The sequence below is a fragment of the Pan troglodytes genome, chromosome 2 (genome assembly GCF_028858775.2).
Source record: "Pan troglodytes isolate AG18354 chromosome 2, NHGRI_mPanTro3-v2.0_pri, whole genome shotgun sequence".
In the NCBI taxonomy this organism is placed as follows: domain Eukaryota; kingdom Metazoa; phylum Chordata; class Mammalia; order Primates; family Hominidae; genus Pan; species Pan troglodytes.
Genome location: NC_086015.1, coordinates 18,756,594 through 18,773,875, shown reverse-complemented (window position 1 = coordinate 18,773,875; position 17,282 = coordinate 18,756,594). Strand labels below are relative to the sequence as shown.

At 53.1% G+C, this 17,282-nt stretch overlaps 1 protein-coding gene across 5 annotated transcripts in view; it reads right to left on the bottom strand.

Annotated features, from left to right (window-relative positions):
• Positions 1-421: 421 nt before the first annotated feature.
• The window catches only part of C3H3orf20 (chromosome 3 C3orf20 homolog), a 97,707-nt gene continuing 80,846 nt past the window's right edge, over positions 422-17,282 (bottom strand). For 4 of the 5 annotated variants that reach the window (XM_003309638.5, XM_016940536.4, XM_009444939.4 and 1 more), the window contains exons 13-17: positions 15,547-15,850; positions 13,222-13,329; positions 11,608-11,750; positions 1,256-1,390; positions 422-665 (exon numbers count right to left, since the gene is read on the bottom strand). In XM_003309638.5, the coding sequence (XP_003309686.1) occupies positions 581-665; positions 1,256-1,390; positions 11,608-11,750; positions 13,222-13,329; positions 15,547-15,850 (775 nt within the window). In that variant the 3' untranslated portion in view covers positions 422-580. The remainder of the gene's footprint in view (positions 666-1,255; positions 1,391-11,607; positions 11,751-13,221; positions 13,330-15,546; positions 15,851-17,282) is intronic. The other variant, XR_010155504.1, reaches the window with a different exon arrangement.

Below are 17,282 nucleotides of genomic sequence, written 5' to 3'. Positions count from 1 at the left end.
TCCTCCATCTTCTTTCTTACCCCCTCCCCTCCCCCCTCACTTTTTTCTTCCTCTCTCTCCTTGCTCCTCCTCTCATTTCTCCCTTTGTCTCTTCTTCCTTGTCTTTGGCCTTTCTCTCTGCCTCTTCACTGTTCTCTTCTTGCTGTCTTTCCCACCTACACCATAGACTGAGCCTCCCTCACCCAGGAAGGGTATAGGAGGCCCAGTTCAGTCCCATCTGGGCATCCTGGGGGTTACTGGGTCACCTATCCTCACGCTACCTCTTGGAGGTAGCTTCCTTCCTTGAGTGTGGGAGGGCCTCAGCTGACTTAACTGGCCGCAGAGGAAGTTCTGCATTGGGGGAACCGAGTTTCCAAGGACGTGACCTGGGACAAGTCTGTTGGGGGCCTCTAGCCTCACAGAAGACAGAATGAGCTGGGTCTGTCCTTCCCCAGAGCCTCACCCCAATGCTGGAGGCCCGCTGGTTTATTATAGAGGCTTGGAGGACAGGGTGGGAGACCGGGGAGGCAGGGCTGGGCTGGCAAGAAGCCCCAGCACCCCGGGCCGGGGCCTGGCTCACTTGGCTGCCGCCAGGATGGTGCTACTTCTTGGAGGCCTGCTTCTTCCAACTGGTTATCTTGCTGTCCCTGCTGAGAGGATGTAGCTCCACTTCAGGCTCTCTTGTCCTAAAGATCAAAATAGAGGGCTGGGAGGCAGAAGGGCTGTTCTTCACAGTGCCCAGAGCCCAGGCCCGGTTGGGCCAGGAGGGGCAAGGCCCCTCTCCCTTGCACAGGTGAGGCTGTTGGGTGCTGTTCCAACCAGAGGGCCCCAGTAGCACCTGTGACCTTTCTACATGCTCCTAATTTTGCTTTTCTATCTTCATGAGAAATATGTGATTTCCACGCCATGCCGAATGTGTGATTCATTTCATGGTTACCAGCACCAGCAAGTAAGTGGCTTTTAACAGGTGCAGCAAGTTTCTTGCAAGGAGACAGCGGGGCAGTCTCCACCCTTCTCAGACTAATGGGTCTGGGCTGTGGGGTTTTGCTGCAAAGTCTACAAAAGGCCTCCATCTCTACCACCCAGACCACTGCGAGCAGCTCCAGGGCAGCCTGCATGCCCGCCCAATATTGTGTTGATTACATGGGCTAGATGTCAGGGATGGTTGGACATGACCCAGGCCACGCCTGGGGGGAGTGACTTGCCCAAGGCCAAATAGCCCCGAGGTGGCCTGCTGTGAGCCACGCCCATTCTGGCAGCTGATGTGGTCACCTACTTCTCAGCCTCCAGAGATAACTCCTTCTCCACATAGTCTTCCAGGGCCAATGAGGAGCTGCTTCCTTGGATATCTTCTGATTCGGCTTTCTTGACTGATTCAGAATCCTCCAGGCTCAGGACAGAGTTGGGAACACTGCAGGGGAGGCAGGGTCAGGGGCAGTGCTCAGGGCCCAGGGTGCACCGCACGCTGTCCCATCAGTGTTCTGGGAGCCTGGACAGACAAGGACACAAGTGCTTCTCCTCCTGAGGGCAGCAAAGGGAGAATCTGACCTCCTTGGGGACCCAGTGACATGCTGGAGGTTGGCTTCCCTGGCTTCTATTTTGGGCTGGATTAGCCCTAACCCAAATGCTGCTACACTTGCACCCCCAACACTGACCATAGCAAATGCCTGCGGTGGGGCGGGAGGGCTCCGTAAGTGACCACAGGAGAGATGACAGGGGGCAAAGGAAATGTGTCATCATGTGTGGTATTGTGGGCTGAACACATGTCCCCCAAATACATATGTAGAAGTCCTAAACCCCAAGACCCCGGAATGTGGCCTTATTTGGAAATAGGGTCCCTGCAGACATCATTAGTTAAGATGAGGCCACACTGGAGGAGGGTGGGTCCAATCCAACATAACTGGTGTTCCTCTACGAAGGGGAAATGTGGGAGAATGCCATGTGAGGACTGCAGTTCTGTGGCCATAGGCCAAGGAGCTACCAGGAACAGGGAGCAAGGCCTGGGACTGAGCCTCCCTAGCAGCTTCTGGAAGAGCGTGGCCCTGCCCACAACTTGGTCCAAGCTTCTGGCATCCAGAACTGTGAGAGGATGAATTTCTGTTGTTTCAGCCACTCAGTTTGGGTCACCTTTGTGTCTTAGGCTGTTCGAGCAGCTATTACAAAATACCATAGGCTGGGTGGCTGTGAAACAACAGAGGTTCCTCTCCATTCTGGAGGCTGGGAAGCCCGTCATCAAGGAACCGGCAGATTCAGTGCCTGGTGAGGACCTGCTGCATCATAGATGGCTGTGTTCTCATAACTTTACACAGGGAAAGGGGCGAGCGTCCTTCTGGGGCCTTTTATAAGGGCACTAATCCCATTCATGAGGGTTCCATCCCATGAATCACCTCCCCAAGGCTCTGCCTCCTAAACCATTGCCTTGGAGGTGAGGATTTCAACACATGAACTTTGGGGGGACACACTTTCAGACCACAGCCCCCTGTTACAGCAGCTCCAGCAAACACAAACGTGGCTATTCCTTACCTTTGTGCCACACCTCACAGCTTTGCAGCCGTTCATTGTCAGTGTTTCTGAGTTACAGGATGTTTCTGAGATTCACAGCAGCCCTGGGAAGCAGGTAACTCTGGGACATTTGTCCCATTTTCCTGACAGGGGCCCTGAAGTCCAGAGAGGTGAGTGGGCTTATTCACGGGCACATAGTAAGTCAATGGCAGAGACAGGACTGGCCCATGTATGCACTGCCTAGTCACTCGGTCATATTTACTGAGCCTCTACTATGCGTCCGGCCCTGAGGAGTTTACAACCTGGTGGGGGTCATGGGTAGCAGTATCTGGTGCTGAAGAAAGGGGCATGGCTTGGGGAGGGGGCTTGAGGTAGCTCTGGGAGTATGTGGCTAAGTCTGGACTGGGGACAGGAAGTGGGTGTGGAGGGACTGTCCAGGCAGGGGCCATCCTACAAGGCCTAGAGCAAGAAACAGTGTTTAGGGGCTGTCTAAATCTGTTTTGTTTGTATAGATCAAGCAAGGGAATCACAGGTGACTTGCTTAAGGCCAGGGCCTTTCAGAGACAAGAGGAGACACAGCCTACTCCATCATTTCAAGGGCCCTAGAAAAACTAAACACCAAGAAATGCCGAGACAGGGCCTCAGAATCTGGGTGTATGCACAACGTTTACATTTGGCAAATTAACGCCTCTTTGCAGCCCCTTACCTCCAATCCAGCCTCACAAGGAGCACACACACTAAACTAAGCTGACCCTTTAAACGCCACTCTTAGAGGCCTGCCTGAGGCCCTTTGAGAAGAGGTGGACTGTGGAAGTGTCTGGGCCTATGGTCCAGTCCCTGCCATTCTCAGGGGGCGGGGTGGAGGGCAGGAGACGCAGGGTAGGCTGATGGGCTCCTCCAGGGCCCCCCTAGAGCCCCAGCCCAGGGTGGATGTGGAGGAGGTCCCAGCAACTCTGTTTGGTGTTGAGTGCTTGAGGAGTGCAGGGGAAAAGGCTCAGAAAGAAGCATGGTCCCCCTCACCTGGACATTTCATTCATTCTTTCTTTCTTTCATTCATTCCCAGAGCACCTCCTCCCTGAGCTCAGCTCTAGGACTAAATACCTATAGAAGGCCCCGAGTTCACAGCCAGCCCCTCCGTCCCAGCAGTTGGGAAATGTCCCCACCCTGGGTACTGGCCTCCTCCCTGTTCTCCCTGTCTCCAGCCTCACCCTCTTCCGTCCAGTGCCCCTACCCCGCGCCCCACCAGAGGGCTGGTCCTCCTTGATCTGGCCTTGTCTCTCCCACTTAAAGCCAGTGTGTGGTTCCCTGATGCTTGCAGGGGTAAGCTCCAGCCCCCACGGCATGACGCCTGCTTCAGGGTCTGTCAGAATCTGGCCCAAACTATCAGCATGTTTTTCTAACAGCCTGTCTTGGTGGCTCCCCTAAATCCACAGCCCTCCTGCTCACAGGTTCCTGCGGTGCACTGAGCCCTTGCCTGCCCCAGCCCCTCCTGAGTGCCTTTTCCCTCTCCTCCTTTGCTGGGCCACCTTCTTATCCTTCAAGCCAGCCTCCCAGGTCCCCTCCTCTGCCAAGCCCTCTGAGCTCTAGCAGAAGGTGAGATTTCCTCCACCGTCCCCTCTGCCTCCATGCTTATGATGGTGCACTGCTCACAGCTCTATGAATCTGCCCTGCAAGTGCCTCGGCAGGATTTGGTCTCAGCACCTTGGCACCTCCTGTGTCTGGCTCTTAGCCAGGCATGAGTGAGTGAATGAACGAATGAACCAAATGATGGGGACATCAGAGGACCGTGAACGACTAGGCCAGCAGAGCCACACAGCTGTCCTGCTGGGGTGACAGGAACACATGTCCCTGCTGACAGTGGGCCAGTGCTTCTCTGGAAGACTAATCTAGAGGTTGATTCTGAGACCATCCTTGGTCAGGGATAAGCAAAAAAGACCATCCAGGGCTTTGCAACAGGCCAGTCCCTCCAGGAATTTCAAAGCCTTTGTACTCACCACAGTGAAAAGGAAAAGCATCCACAAGAACAGATCGGGTGTGGAGCCCACCTCCCCATGGTGTTGCGGCTAGCCCACTGTTTCTGAGCCCCTGGTCTACTTCAGGAAGGTAATTTCTCTCTACTCAGTGCCCCCTCAGGCCCCAGTCCAGAAAAGAGGTAGTTTTAACACCATCCTCATCCATCATTACTGTCTGCTGCTGTGACAAGCTCATGATACCCTGCTTAGCCCCAACCCAGTCCCTGCCAGGTTCATGAGTCTACAGCCCAACTCTGATCAAGTCTCTCTCAGCTCAAGAACCTTCATTAGCTTCCCATTGCCTGTAGGATCAAGTCAGGAAAGCCTACGTCTGCATGCCCTTCCCCTGCCTGTCCAAGGGGCTTCCTTGGGCTGAGTGGGGTGTGGGGTTGCTGGCATGAGCAGCCAGTAAGGGTGGATTGCTGTTCCTCGGAGCAGCATCATAGAGGGAGGGCCTGGCGGTGGCTGGCTCCTTGCTGAGCACGGGGCCTGCTCTCCACAGCTCCATCCTTGGAGGGGTCTTGGTGTATGCAGCTGATGAGGGTATGGGCCCCCTGCACTGCTGATCCAACTAGAGACCCAGTCTCCTCACCCTGTGCCCTCCCCACTACCCTGCCTACCCCTCCTGCCTCCACCTAGTCTCTTCCTGCCTCTTCTGAGGTGGGCAAGGGGCAGGGGTGCTACCAAGTGGCGCAGCTGTAAAGAGCTTCCCCTCCCATCTGGATAGCACGTTACAGGATACAAAGCCTCTTGAGGCTCACATTGGTGTTTCTGTAGCGCTCTGTCTTTATCAGGTCTCATTCCAGTTGGTAGTGTGGTCTGCGTTTCACAGAGCCCTTGACAGTTTATACCGTGCTTTGTCCCTTCTAGAGTGTCTTATGGTTTACAAAGTGCTTTGAAGGGTAGGAGGCGCATTACAGTTTAGAGAGCACTTTACGGGGCTCACAGTAGCTTACGGAGTGCTCTGCTGTTCTGGAGAGCAGGCCTGTGAGGGCGCACAGCAGTGTGGAAGATGCTTTCTGGTTTACAGGGCACATTGCTGCTCCCAAAGCCCTTTGTGATTTTGGGGACATGTGGCAATTTACAAAGGATTTTGTCTTTTACAGAAATCATGACAGTTTGCAAAGTACTCTGTGGCTTACCGGGTGCATTAAAGTTTACACAGGGCTTTGCAGTTCACAGGGCACATGACAGTTTAAGGAACACTTTGTCATCACAGGTGCAGTCATCTCTGACAGCTTCTGATCCTCTCAACTCACTCCTCTGAGAATGGTCCAGAAAGAACTACACCCCCATCCCACAAGGAGGGGACTGAGGCCCAGCAAGGGCAAGGCCAGGTTTGTGCCATCACCTGGGCACACTGTCTCTCCAGGGCACCTCCCTACCCTGGCTGGGCCTCCACTTTCCCTTCTCTAATATGGGCGCTCAGGGCCCGAGGTCATCTTTTCTGCAGGAAGCTCACCCACCAGACTCCCACATTGCCTAGCAGCTGGGGTTGGAGCCCAAGGCTTCACTCTCCTCTCCCCACCACCCCATGCCAGGCCCACGGACAGCACCACAAAGGGGCACTGCCAGGCGCCTCCACCCTAGACACTTGTGAGGGCTCCAGGACACCAGGTGTGGCACATTCCCATCCTGGGGACCTAACAGGCTAGCAGGCGAGGCAGACAGTTGGCCAGTTAGCTCCAGTCCTAGGTAGATGGAGACCGGCCTTTCCGAGAGGTCCCAGCAGGAGGATGTGACAATGGAGGGACAAAGCAGAGGCTCCCGGCCCTCGCTGGTCTCCCGTGCTCCAAGACATCTTCCACAGTGAGTCGGAGCCGTCATCCTGACAAAGCTGCCCGGCCACGCTCCTCAAAGCCTCCCACAGCTCTGGCCACACTCAGGAAGGGGACAGCCGCCCTGGCTGGGGGTCAGGCCGCCCGCACTTGGCTTCCAGCTACCCTGGCGCCCCACCTCTTCACCTACCCACTCTCTGCATCCTGGGTGCTGGCAGGCTGAGCTAAGAGGGCCAACTGCCCTCCCTGCCTGGTGGGCCCTTCACGCCCCGTCACCACTGTCACAAGTCCAGTCCTGGTCTCTTGTGTACCTCGTCCCCACTGCTGTATGAGTGCAGCGGGGCAGCACCTCTGCTCACTGGCACAGATAGGGGCCTGCAAATAGTAACTAGTGTGTGACCCCCCTCCCCCTCGCCGGCTGCCCCTGAGGGTGATGAGGGAGGCAGGGGCATAGCAGTGACTGTCGTGTGCAGGTGGACATGGTGCAGACTCATGAGCTCTGCATGTGTTCTGGGCTGTTCTTCCCAGCCTGGCTACTGCTGGCCGCTTGAAAGCTTTCCTGGCAGCTCCAGCCTCCTGAACCCTACCAGGTGTCAGAGCTCCCTCAGTCCCCTCCATCTGGGGGCCTGGAAGCTTTCGGGAGTGAGGATGGGCCCTTGGCCTTTCCGTTCCCTATTGTGCTGGTGCCCAGTTGGGAAGAGTCTGGCAAGGACAGGGGCTGAGCCAGATGTGACCCAGTGCCCCGCACAAGGCTGCCCTGGGGAGGGGATCACTATCTGCCACATAAGAAAGGAGAAAAGGCACAGGCTGAGTGGGGGACAGGGAGGCTCCAAGCCTCACACAGCTCTGGTCTCTGATCAGTCCTGGCCCCAAGCTGGGCTGCTGTTTCCCAAGCTTGGAGCCTTCTGCGGCCTTATCTTGGTGCAGCCCACAGGGCCCGCCACTCCCAGAGGCCCTGCAGACTCCCCCAGTTGTTTTTGGCCTGGCAGGCCCTCACAGTTCTGCTCTGTTTGTCAGAAGGCAATCTACCTGCCAGGTGACAGCTTGCCCCAGCCCCTGCTGGAGCTCAGGAGGCCCCCGTGGGGACCCTTTCTTCCCCAGCACCTACGGCCTGGCTCCTTTGTGGGTTCCTCTTCCTGCTCCTGGCCCTTGCCTCTCCATGGCGGCTTCACAGACGCCAGGCCCACATTAAGAACTCTTTCTGTGGCCAGCTCCTCTGAGGAAAGAGAAGGCTGAAGTGCCCCCAGCCTGGTGGCCACCCCAACCTGACCGGACCTGGCTTCCAGCCCAGCTTCCCTGCACCTGCTCTGCTCACCTATTGCTTTTCTCTCCACCTCCTCACCTCCACGGAAGGATTTCCTGGACTCCCCCCCACATTTGTGCAAAGCCAAGTCTACTCTGGGTAAGGAAGACATGATTCCCACCAAGCAACAGTGAGGGCCTCCCTCTCCTAGCACTCTAGATGCAAAGCTGTTGGCCAACATCCCTCAGTAAACGGAGGACATAGAAAACAATGTCAGCTCCTGGCACTGCAGACTCCCTTGCTCTAGGCATGGATTCTTCAGATTTCAGAGACTGTTTCCAGCATAATGGTCCCTCACGCTACCCCTTCCATGGCCTCTGACCATCAGCCTTCCAAACCTAAAGGTGAACATTTATTCTTTCCCCCAAACCATCCCGTAGCAACTGAGCCTGCTGAGACCTTGATTCAGCCATCTCTTCTCCCTCAAGGGCACAACTGATCAGCAAGCCTTCTATGTATTCATCCTGGTTGCATATTTAGAAAATAAATGGACCGGCCAATCACAGAGGTCTGCCCTTTAGGCTGCTGCTGAACCTCACTCACTGGGGTGTGGCTGCAGAAGCTACCATCTGAACCACATGCATCCACCTTGTCCATGAGGACATTGTGAGATTTCACCCAGCATCTTCTGGAATCCAGGTGATGCGGCCGGCCAACAGCACGTCTTGTACTACTAACAAGTCACCCTGCTGGAAGAGGAACTGGGGTGGATGGAGTACTTTTCAAACATGTCCACAAATTCTTCAACACTCTTTCCCCATCAAGAGGTGGTGTCTAATTCCCCCCGACCTTGAATATGGGCTGGCCCTAGGGACTTCAGTGCAATGGAATGTGTGATGCTGCATGACTTATGAGGCTAAGGCATGAAAGGCAAGACAGCTTCTTGCTGGCCCTTTCCTGGGAAGCTCCTTCTTGGAACCCAGCCACCATGTTGTGAGGAAGCCCAGGCCACTTGAAGAGGCTACATTTGAGTGGTCTGGCTGACAGCCCACACTGACCACCAGGCATGGGAGTGCGCAAACCTTGGAGATGACTTAGCCCCAGACAACTTCTGACTGTAACTGTATGACAGACCTTCTCACTCCCGCCAAACAAGAACCACTTAGCTGAGCCCAGCTGGCACCAGGACCATGACAGAGAATAATAATAATAATAATAATAATAAACGATTGTGTTGTTTTATCCTACAAAGCTTGGGTGGTTTGTTTCACAGATACGGATTATAGGAACGACTGCTATGGCAATGCTTTCAATTAAAGATTCTATTTCCTTTTTTCACCTAAGTGCTCTTAAACCATCAACCCACTTGGCTATTCTAGGATTAGGAGGAGTCCTACTGGTTAATAGTTTCACGAATCTGCCTCTTTCCATTTTCAAGAACCTAGACCATCTTGTGTGCATGTTTGTAGTTTGTATGTATGTGTGTATGTTTCTATCTAGTTTGTGTGTGTCTGGTTTGTGTATATGTGTGTATAGTGTATGCATGTGTATGTGTGTCTAGTTTGTGTCTACTTCTGTGTGTCTAGTTTGTGTGTGTTTGAGCATCTAGTATGTGCAGGAATCTAACGTGTGTACATGTGTGTCTAGTTTACGTGTGTTTATAGTTTGTATGTATGCGTATAGTTTGTATATGTGTGTATCTGGTTTGTGTGTATGTATGTGTGTCTAGTTTTCTGATTCTTTCCTCACCATTCCTGAACAATTGTTGAAGACTGTTGTAAGCATACCACTAAGTTCTTTCAGAATCCTTGAATATAACAAATTAGGAGAGCAGAGCTCATTTTAATGATAATAATATCACTAACAAGGGTAGGCAGTAATCTCAGTAAACGTGAGCTATGTGCCAGCACTTCCCATGTGCTGACTCCTCTAATCCCCATAACCCAATACAGTGAGTCTCACTCTACAAAGAAGCTGGCGCACAGAGAGGGTGAGTGTTTTACACAGGTCACGCAGCTATGAAAGGTGGCCGGACTCCTTAAACTGTCATTTCCTACTAAAGAGCATCTTCCTTTTGAGGACATCTAGAGCCAAATAAAAGCTATGTCTCTTTGTAACTACTTTCTGGCATCCTCCACTGTGATGTCTGAACGTCTATGTCCCCCCAAATTGATATGCTGAAATCCTCATCCCTAAGGTGATGGTGTTGGGAGGCAGAGCTTTTGGGAGGTAAGGCAGTCAGTCATGAGGGTGGGACCCTGATGAATGGGATTGGTGCCCTTATACAACAGGCCCCAGAGAGACCCTCGTCCTTTCTGCCATGCAAAGACACAGCAAGAAGGCGCCATCTATGAACCAGGAAGCAGCCCTTCCCAGACACCAAATCCATTGGCGCCTTGGTCTTGGACTTACCAGCCTCCAGACAGTGGGAAATAAATGTTCAACAGGCTAAGACATTCACTCCCCATGCACCATAGCAGGCTAGCCTTCTTCTGAATGTTTCTGAAAATGCCCTTGCTGGTCCTCTTTGGCATCTTCCTGCAGCCTCAGTTCATCTTCAGCCTGGGCCCTTCCCAACAGCGTCCCCCTGTCCTGTCCTGCCCTTGGTGCCTCTGTCTTTCTCCCTGGGATTGTTGGTGACTGGTCTTCAAGGACCACCAAGCCCTCTCCCTCTTGAAGTCTCAGGCAGTGGGGTCTCAGTGACTTTTCTGTCTGCACCTTTCAGCATCTGCTCCTCCTTACCATCCACAGGCTCCTCCTGGGCCTGCCTTCCCCGCTGAGTGCTCTGAGTTGTGGGGGTCACTTGGCATGACCTCTTCAGTTCCTCCAGAAGTGGGTTGCCCCACTCGGACAAGGCCCAGACTCAGCTTACTGCAGTGAGAAGGGCATAAGGACTCCTAGAAAACTGAGGGTGCTGTGTGGGAGTAGGGGGTGCCCAGACTCGGTGCTGTGGGGGTGCAGTCACAGGACTTAGGGCTGCATACCCCAGGTCTGCGTATAAATAAGACTTTCCACATGCCCCATCATTTGCTTCACAGTTCACAAAGCTCTTTAACAAACACACTTTCATGAGATCCTCACAGCCTCTCAAGGTGGGCATTATTTCCTCATTTTGAAGGTGAGGAAACAGAGGATTAGGGAGGTAAACTGATTCACCACAGTCACCCAGCCAGTAGAGTGGAGCAGGGGCTCCAACCTCATCCTGCAAGTGTCTCACTGCACCGTGCTGCCCAGGCATTCTCAAATCTGCTCATGTTCCCCTAAAGCAGTCTTCAGGCGCTTCATGCAGCGCAGGCTCCTTCCTGGACTAGGATGTATTCTTCTTGAGCCACTCAAAGCTAGGTCTCTCGGCTCAAGAAGATCATCTCACGAGAGCTGGGCCCAGGAGGTGCTCAACAAGTTGGCATCACCTGGTTGAAAAGCCCAAGCTCAGAAGCCCAGAGGCAGACTTAAGCCAGCATTTCCTGCTACAGGGGCCTTGGATCACTTCATGAATGGCCTTTGTCTGTGTGGGGAGGCTGAGGCAGGAGGATCACTTGAGCCCAGCCATTCAAGGATGCAGTGAGCTATGATCACGTCACTGTACTCCAGCCTGGCCAACAGAGTGAGACCCTCTCTCAAAACAAACAAACAAAAAAACAAAGCAGAAGCAGAGCCCAGCTTGCACATGAGGTGGTGGTAGGGTGTGGTGGGACAGAGAGGGGGTGTAGCCAGAGCTCCTGCCCACCAAACCTGTCTAGAATATTCCAACAGAAACAGGGACTGTGCAAGCATTCCCATGTCCCTCTTTCCCCAAGGGGGCTCTTTTTCCAAACTTGTGTCCCAAAGAAACCCACAACATGGCCTTGCTCACACACCCCTTCCCACTCTGCACCTGCTCCCATCTCTCCCCTGCCCACCTGCAAAGTCCTCCTGCCGCAGTTTTTGCCATGTGTGTGCCACAGGTGGAGGCTTCCCACCTCCAGCCCCCCTCCCCACTCCATCCCTTCAGCCCCGCCTGCTCCCCTCAGTTCCCCTTTCACAGCCCAAGTCTCCTTTCTGCCCTCCATACCTCCCCAGGCCCATCCCTCATCCTGCGTGTTTCCTGTTTTACCTGAATTTGTAGTCATCCGGCAGGAAGTAGCCCATCTTGTAATCCTGTTGAGACCGGAAGATCTGTTTCAGCAGATTCTGCTTGCTGAGGCCATATCCATTCAAAACACGGCCCCCAAAAATGAGCTTCCCCCCGGAAAACATCTGTTGACAGGAAGGAAATGAGGAGAGATCCTCAGCACATCAGCACAGCAGTGTCCACTGATAAGACAGGCAAGTTTGGAATTTCACTAGAACAGCGCCACAGGCTCTCAGAGCTTATGCCGTGAGGCAGGCCTGGGGTGGCTGGGGAAGGAGTGCTGCCCTCCCTGAGTTGCCCAGGGAGGTATGGCTAAGTCCAGCCCCTGCCCAGGCTGGGACGGTGGGGTTGCCCTATGATCTGGGGGCCTGGTCAGGGGTTTGGCTCAGCCATACCTCCCTGGGCAACTTGGGGAGGGCAGCACTCCTTCCCTTCTGCCTGCTTGGCCACCCAGCTCAAATGCACTTCACATACAACCCCACGGAGCCCTGGGGCCAGAAATGTGTTCTCCTGCTGTGTATGTACGTTTCAGCTCATCCCATGGAATGGGAACCCCTTGAGGGCAGGGCTCCCACCCCCACAGGTCAGTCCCCAACAAGTAGACACCTATCCAAATATTTCTGTGCAAAAATATTCATGACGGCATTATTTGTTATGGCAAAAAAATACAAATGACTTAAATGTCAACAAAAACAGCACAAATAGATAAAATGACAGACTCTTCACTTTGGGAGGTCAAGGTGGGCGGATCACAAGGTCAGGAGTTCGAGACCAGCCTGGCCAGTATGGTGAAACCCCAATCCTACTAAAAATACAAAAATTAGCCGGGCATGATGGTGGGAACCTGTAGTCCCAGCTACTTGGGAGGCTGAGGCAGGATAATCACTTGAATCCGGGAGGCAGAGGTTGCAGTGAGCCGAGATTACACCACTGCACTCCAGCCTGGGTGAGAGAGTGAGACTCTGTCTCAAAAAAAAAAAAAAAAAAAAGAAGACAGACTCTTACACAGTAGTTAAAAATCAGGTGTTACAACTATATAAGGACATGGGGAAATGCTCATGGTATTTTAATTTAAAAAGAAGAATTGCAAAGAATATATGCAGAAAAGGACTGCAAAGGTCAGACACCAAAATGTTAGCATGTGGTGGCCCTTGCAGGTGCCAGGTACATATCTGTGGGATGAGCAAATGAGACTCTCTGAGTGATCTGATGATGTCATTATTTTCTAAATTATATTTTCTAAGCTTTCCATAAAGAACATGTGTAAGTATTTACAGTACACTGTTTTTAGGATAAAGCCATTTAAAAACAAACAGATGAAGGGAATTTGATTTGCTAGGTTGAATGTCACCTGTCCCTTCAGTCTCCTGGGATGGGGGACACATAGGGTCCTGGGCTTCAGCCCCAGCTCTGTGTGCTGGGTGACTCTTGGTCAGTCTTCCTGCTCTCTGGGCCTCAGCCAGGGTGGGGAGATAATTCCGCAGCCCCTCCCTTCTTCTCCTCTCTCCTCCTCCTCCCACATGTGTGATTCTGCAGGGGCAGAGGTGGCTGCGGCTGGGGTGGCAGGCAGTGGATAGCAAGTCCCTGCTGGCTCACCAGAATCATCCCCTGCACCACAGAGTTCTTCTTCACCATCAGGGGAGGGTCCTCCTGCAGGGGGCTGTCCAGGTCATACTGCAGCAGGCGGTAGGAGTCATACCGGCACTACCAGGAGAGAAATATGAGAACTGGTCACCCCCATGCCAATAAGATGTACCTGGATTGCCATATTCTCGGCTAGGCCTGGTTCCCCCTGAGTCCTGGAGCCCTGTACAACTCCCTCTCCCCAACTCCTCCTGCTCCAGGGGCCCTTGGGCCTGCATGCACACCTCCCATGACTGTACCTTGAGGATGTCCCTGGATCTGATTAGAGCCCGCTAGGGGAGAAGGCCATTTCCGAGATGGCTGTCCCACATGTGACTCCCACTAGCCTGGCTCTCTGGGGTCCACAGAATGTGACTGCTCCCTTGCCCTGGGGGTAGCACTGCAGAGGTTTGAAGATGGGAACTGTGTTCTTAGGTGGACCCGTTTCCAGGCTTTTGAGTCTACTTTACACAGCATAAAGAATTCCCCCACTCCCTACCCACTCCTGGCAAGCCCCTCAGGACCCTCCCAGTCACTATATCCAGGGAGAGGACCTGAACTGAACCCACACCTCAAGGTAGGGTCTGGGCAATTCAGAGGAAAGCTGGCCTCTCTCCCCTCCTTCTTTCTGGATGCCTCAAATCTATTAATACAGCCAATGTGCTGTCTTCCCATTTTATCTGCCTTATTTCCAGGTGCCTCCAGCTATCCTTTCCGTCTACAATATGAAACTCAGAACCACACCCAGTGTTCTAGCTGTCAGGGAAAGAGAAAGTCTGGGAACATTTCTGCATTCACCAAAGACACCCTAATCTGACACCTGCTTCCAAGTCTGTCCTCCAGGCCTGCTGCCCACTCCTTTATGAACTTCAACTGCCTCAGGCCACGCCCTGTCCTCACTCACACTGTTCATGGCTGGGCTTGGCAACCTGAGCACTCCAATTGCTTAGGGACAACTGTTAGCGAACAACGACTAGCCCCATGATAAGCTAAAATCAACTCTAAGTTCCCCCGTGTGCAGGGATTTTATCTGTCTCTACATGGACGGACACACAGAATGAACTCAATACATGCTCACTGGATTGAACTAAATTAGAGGTTGGCTCTGGAAAACAAACATGGCTTTGCTGTATGGGACAAGTGAAAAGGCTTGTGGCTGAGTCTACACTCTTGGACTGAGATGGTCAAAGGGCTACTGGTGTCTGCTCAGAAGGTCTGGAGCACAGACCCGAGGGTGGACGTGCCAGAGTCAGGGAGGGGCCACTTCTGGGAGGAGGGTGTCCATGCAGAACCCCTACCCCTGGTGTACATGAAAACCCAGAACTCTGCAGCAGCAATTGGGAAATGGGCAAAGACAGCGGATTCTAGGAGACAGGAGGGCAAACAGGGCTTGAAGGAAGTCACCATGTGGACACCCAGCTCATGTGCTCATGTGCCATCCTTTGCTCCAGTTGGTCTGGGGTTGGGGCCAGCCTTCAAACTGTGCCAATGTTGCTGGGAATGACCGCATGCTTGGAGGATTACATAAGCCTGATAGGTGGGAACGACTCTACTGCAGCGATGAGTAGGCAGGAGTGGGTTCCATGGGCCGGAAGCCTCCCTTTAGACCTCAGCCATAACCAGCCGGGACCTTGAGCAGTGCTTCTCTCCTGTCCCCCTCCGCACAGGCCACTGCCTCTTCTAGGAACATTAATCACCTGCCAAAACCCCATTTAACCTGGATGGCCCTCCGGACCCCCAGATGGCAGCAGGCACATGTTCCCAGGCTCTTGTGTGCCCAGAGCTGTCCTCTCACGGCCTCACTGGCAGTGCTGGAGTTGCTGCCACACTGGGAGCTCCTCTAGGGCCCGGTTTGCATCTGAGTCATGCTGGGTGCCCAGGGCCCGGTCCATGCCCAGCACACAGTGGGTACTTGTGACAGTCTACAAGTATTTTCAGAGCCCTGAGGATTCAGTGGTGAGCACTGCCCGTGCTCTAAATATTTACACCAACAAACAGTCACAAACTGGAAGGAAAGGACAGTGCCCTGATTTTGTCTCAAGGGTCAGAAGAGGGCCTGGCCCTTATGTGGTGACATTCACCTTAGAACTAGAGGATGAGTGGGAAGGAGAGAAGCAGAGGGAGGGAGGACACTGCAGACAGGAGAGTACACACAAAGGCTCCAAGGAGAAAGGAGCTGAAGGAGGGTGGCCCCTCAGGCAGGTGCTCAGCCAGTCCTAGCACTGTGGGGGTTTTCTCGGACTGCCCCACTACCCCTGCCCCTGGCCTCCAGGGCCTCCTCACTGGGCCCAGACCAACCTGGATGCAGGGGGAGCCACGGCCCCGCTGCTGGTGGTTGTAGAGAGTGTTCAGCAGCCACTGGAGCTGCCCAGTGCTGGTGAAGTTCTGGCTTGAGATGATCCCAAACACCAGCACTTGCCTGGGGTCTCGGGGCGCCAACAGGAAGCGTTCCAGCTCCACGTCAGAGACCAGGGGCGCCTTCACCAGGCACTTGCAGCCAGCACGGGCGTCTTCCTTGAGCATGAGCTTCCGCAGCACCAGCGGGCAGTCTGAGGGCAAGGCCGCCCACCTGGTGGGGCTGCGCCCCTCGCGGGCCTTCCCTCTGCAAGGAGGAGCACAGTGCACAGGGACCCTCAGAAGGTGGTGAAGGTCTGTGGTTCCCAGAGCCCCCTGGCTCCTGCTGGTCAAAGGCCCTGCTGCAGGCAGATTTTAGTCTGGGCCCTGCTGCCAATGTGCTGCACCACCTTGAACAGGTCCCCTAACCTCTCTGGGCCTCTTTCCACAGTGCAAAATGAGAGTAACAAGTTACTCCTTCACCCATCCATTGGGTCAAAAAATGCTTTAGTGTCATCCTTAACTCCCTTCTCTCACACCGAACACATCCCATCTAATCTTGTCAGCAAGCTTGTCCCCTCTACACTCAAGACAGACCCACAATCTGACCACTTTTCCTCCCCTCCACCCCCACGGATGTGGTCCAAGTCTCCTTCATTCTTGCCTGGCTGCCTGCAAATGCCTCCTAATGGGTCCTGTGTTTTCTTCCCTGGCCTGTCTTCAGTCTGTTCTCAGACCACGGGATCCTGTTAAAACCTAGCTCACGTCATGTCACTACTCTCTTCGAAACCCTCCGGTGGCTTTCTACCTTTTACAGAATAAAAGCCAAAGTCCCTGCCATGTGCTTCAAGGCTGCAAGAATCTGCCCCCTGCATTTCGTCCTCCTTACATCTCTTACTCTCCAGCATTCCTGCCTTTGCTCACTGCACTTCGGCCACACTGGCCTCCACTTGTCCTTTAGTCTTGGAGGATAGTGGCCTTTGCTGTTCCTCCATAGAGCCATTATGTCACTCTCACAAGGCTCTGTCCAAACGTTACCTTCTTAATGAGATTTTCTGAGTGCCCTATTTCATCCCTCTTCTTCCACCACTCTTTCCCTTCCCTGTTTTATTTTTCTTCTTAGCATTGCTTGCTGTCTAACATATCTTTTACTTTTAAATTTTATTATTGCACTTCTCTGTCCTACTAGAATGCAAGTTCCATGAGTTCATGAATTTGGTGTGTTTTGTTCAGTGGAATAAAACAGTAGAATTTGAAAAATAGTAAAGATTCAACAGAGATTCAATAAATATTCAAACCAATATTTGTTGGGCCCCTCCTATGTGCCAAACACTGTACCGGGTTGTTGTGAGGGTTGTGGTATTTACACGGGAATAAGCGCCATCCAAATAGAAAGTGCTGCTATGATTCTACCTTTATCGATGTCTATTCCAAGACTGTGGATACTGTAAAATGCTAAACATGACGAAAGGCAGTAGCATGCTTAGCATTTTACAGCATCACAGTCTTGGAACAGACATTGTCTTGGTTAATTTTATAACAACTCTGTGCAACAGGCAGGACAGAAACTCTTTTTTTTTTCTTTTTTCTTTTTCTTTTTTTTTTTTTTTTTGAGACGGAGTCTCGCTCTGTCACCCAGGCTGGAGTGCAGTGGCGCAATCTCGGCTCACTGTAAGCTCTGCCTCCCGGGTTCACGCCAT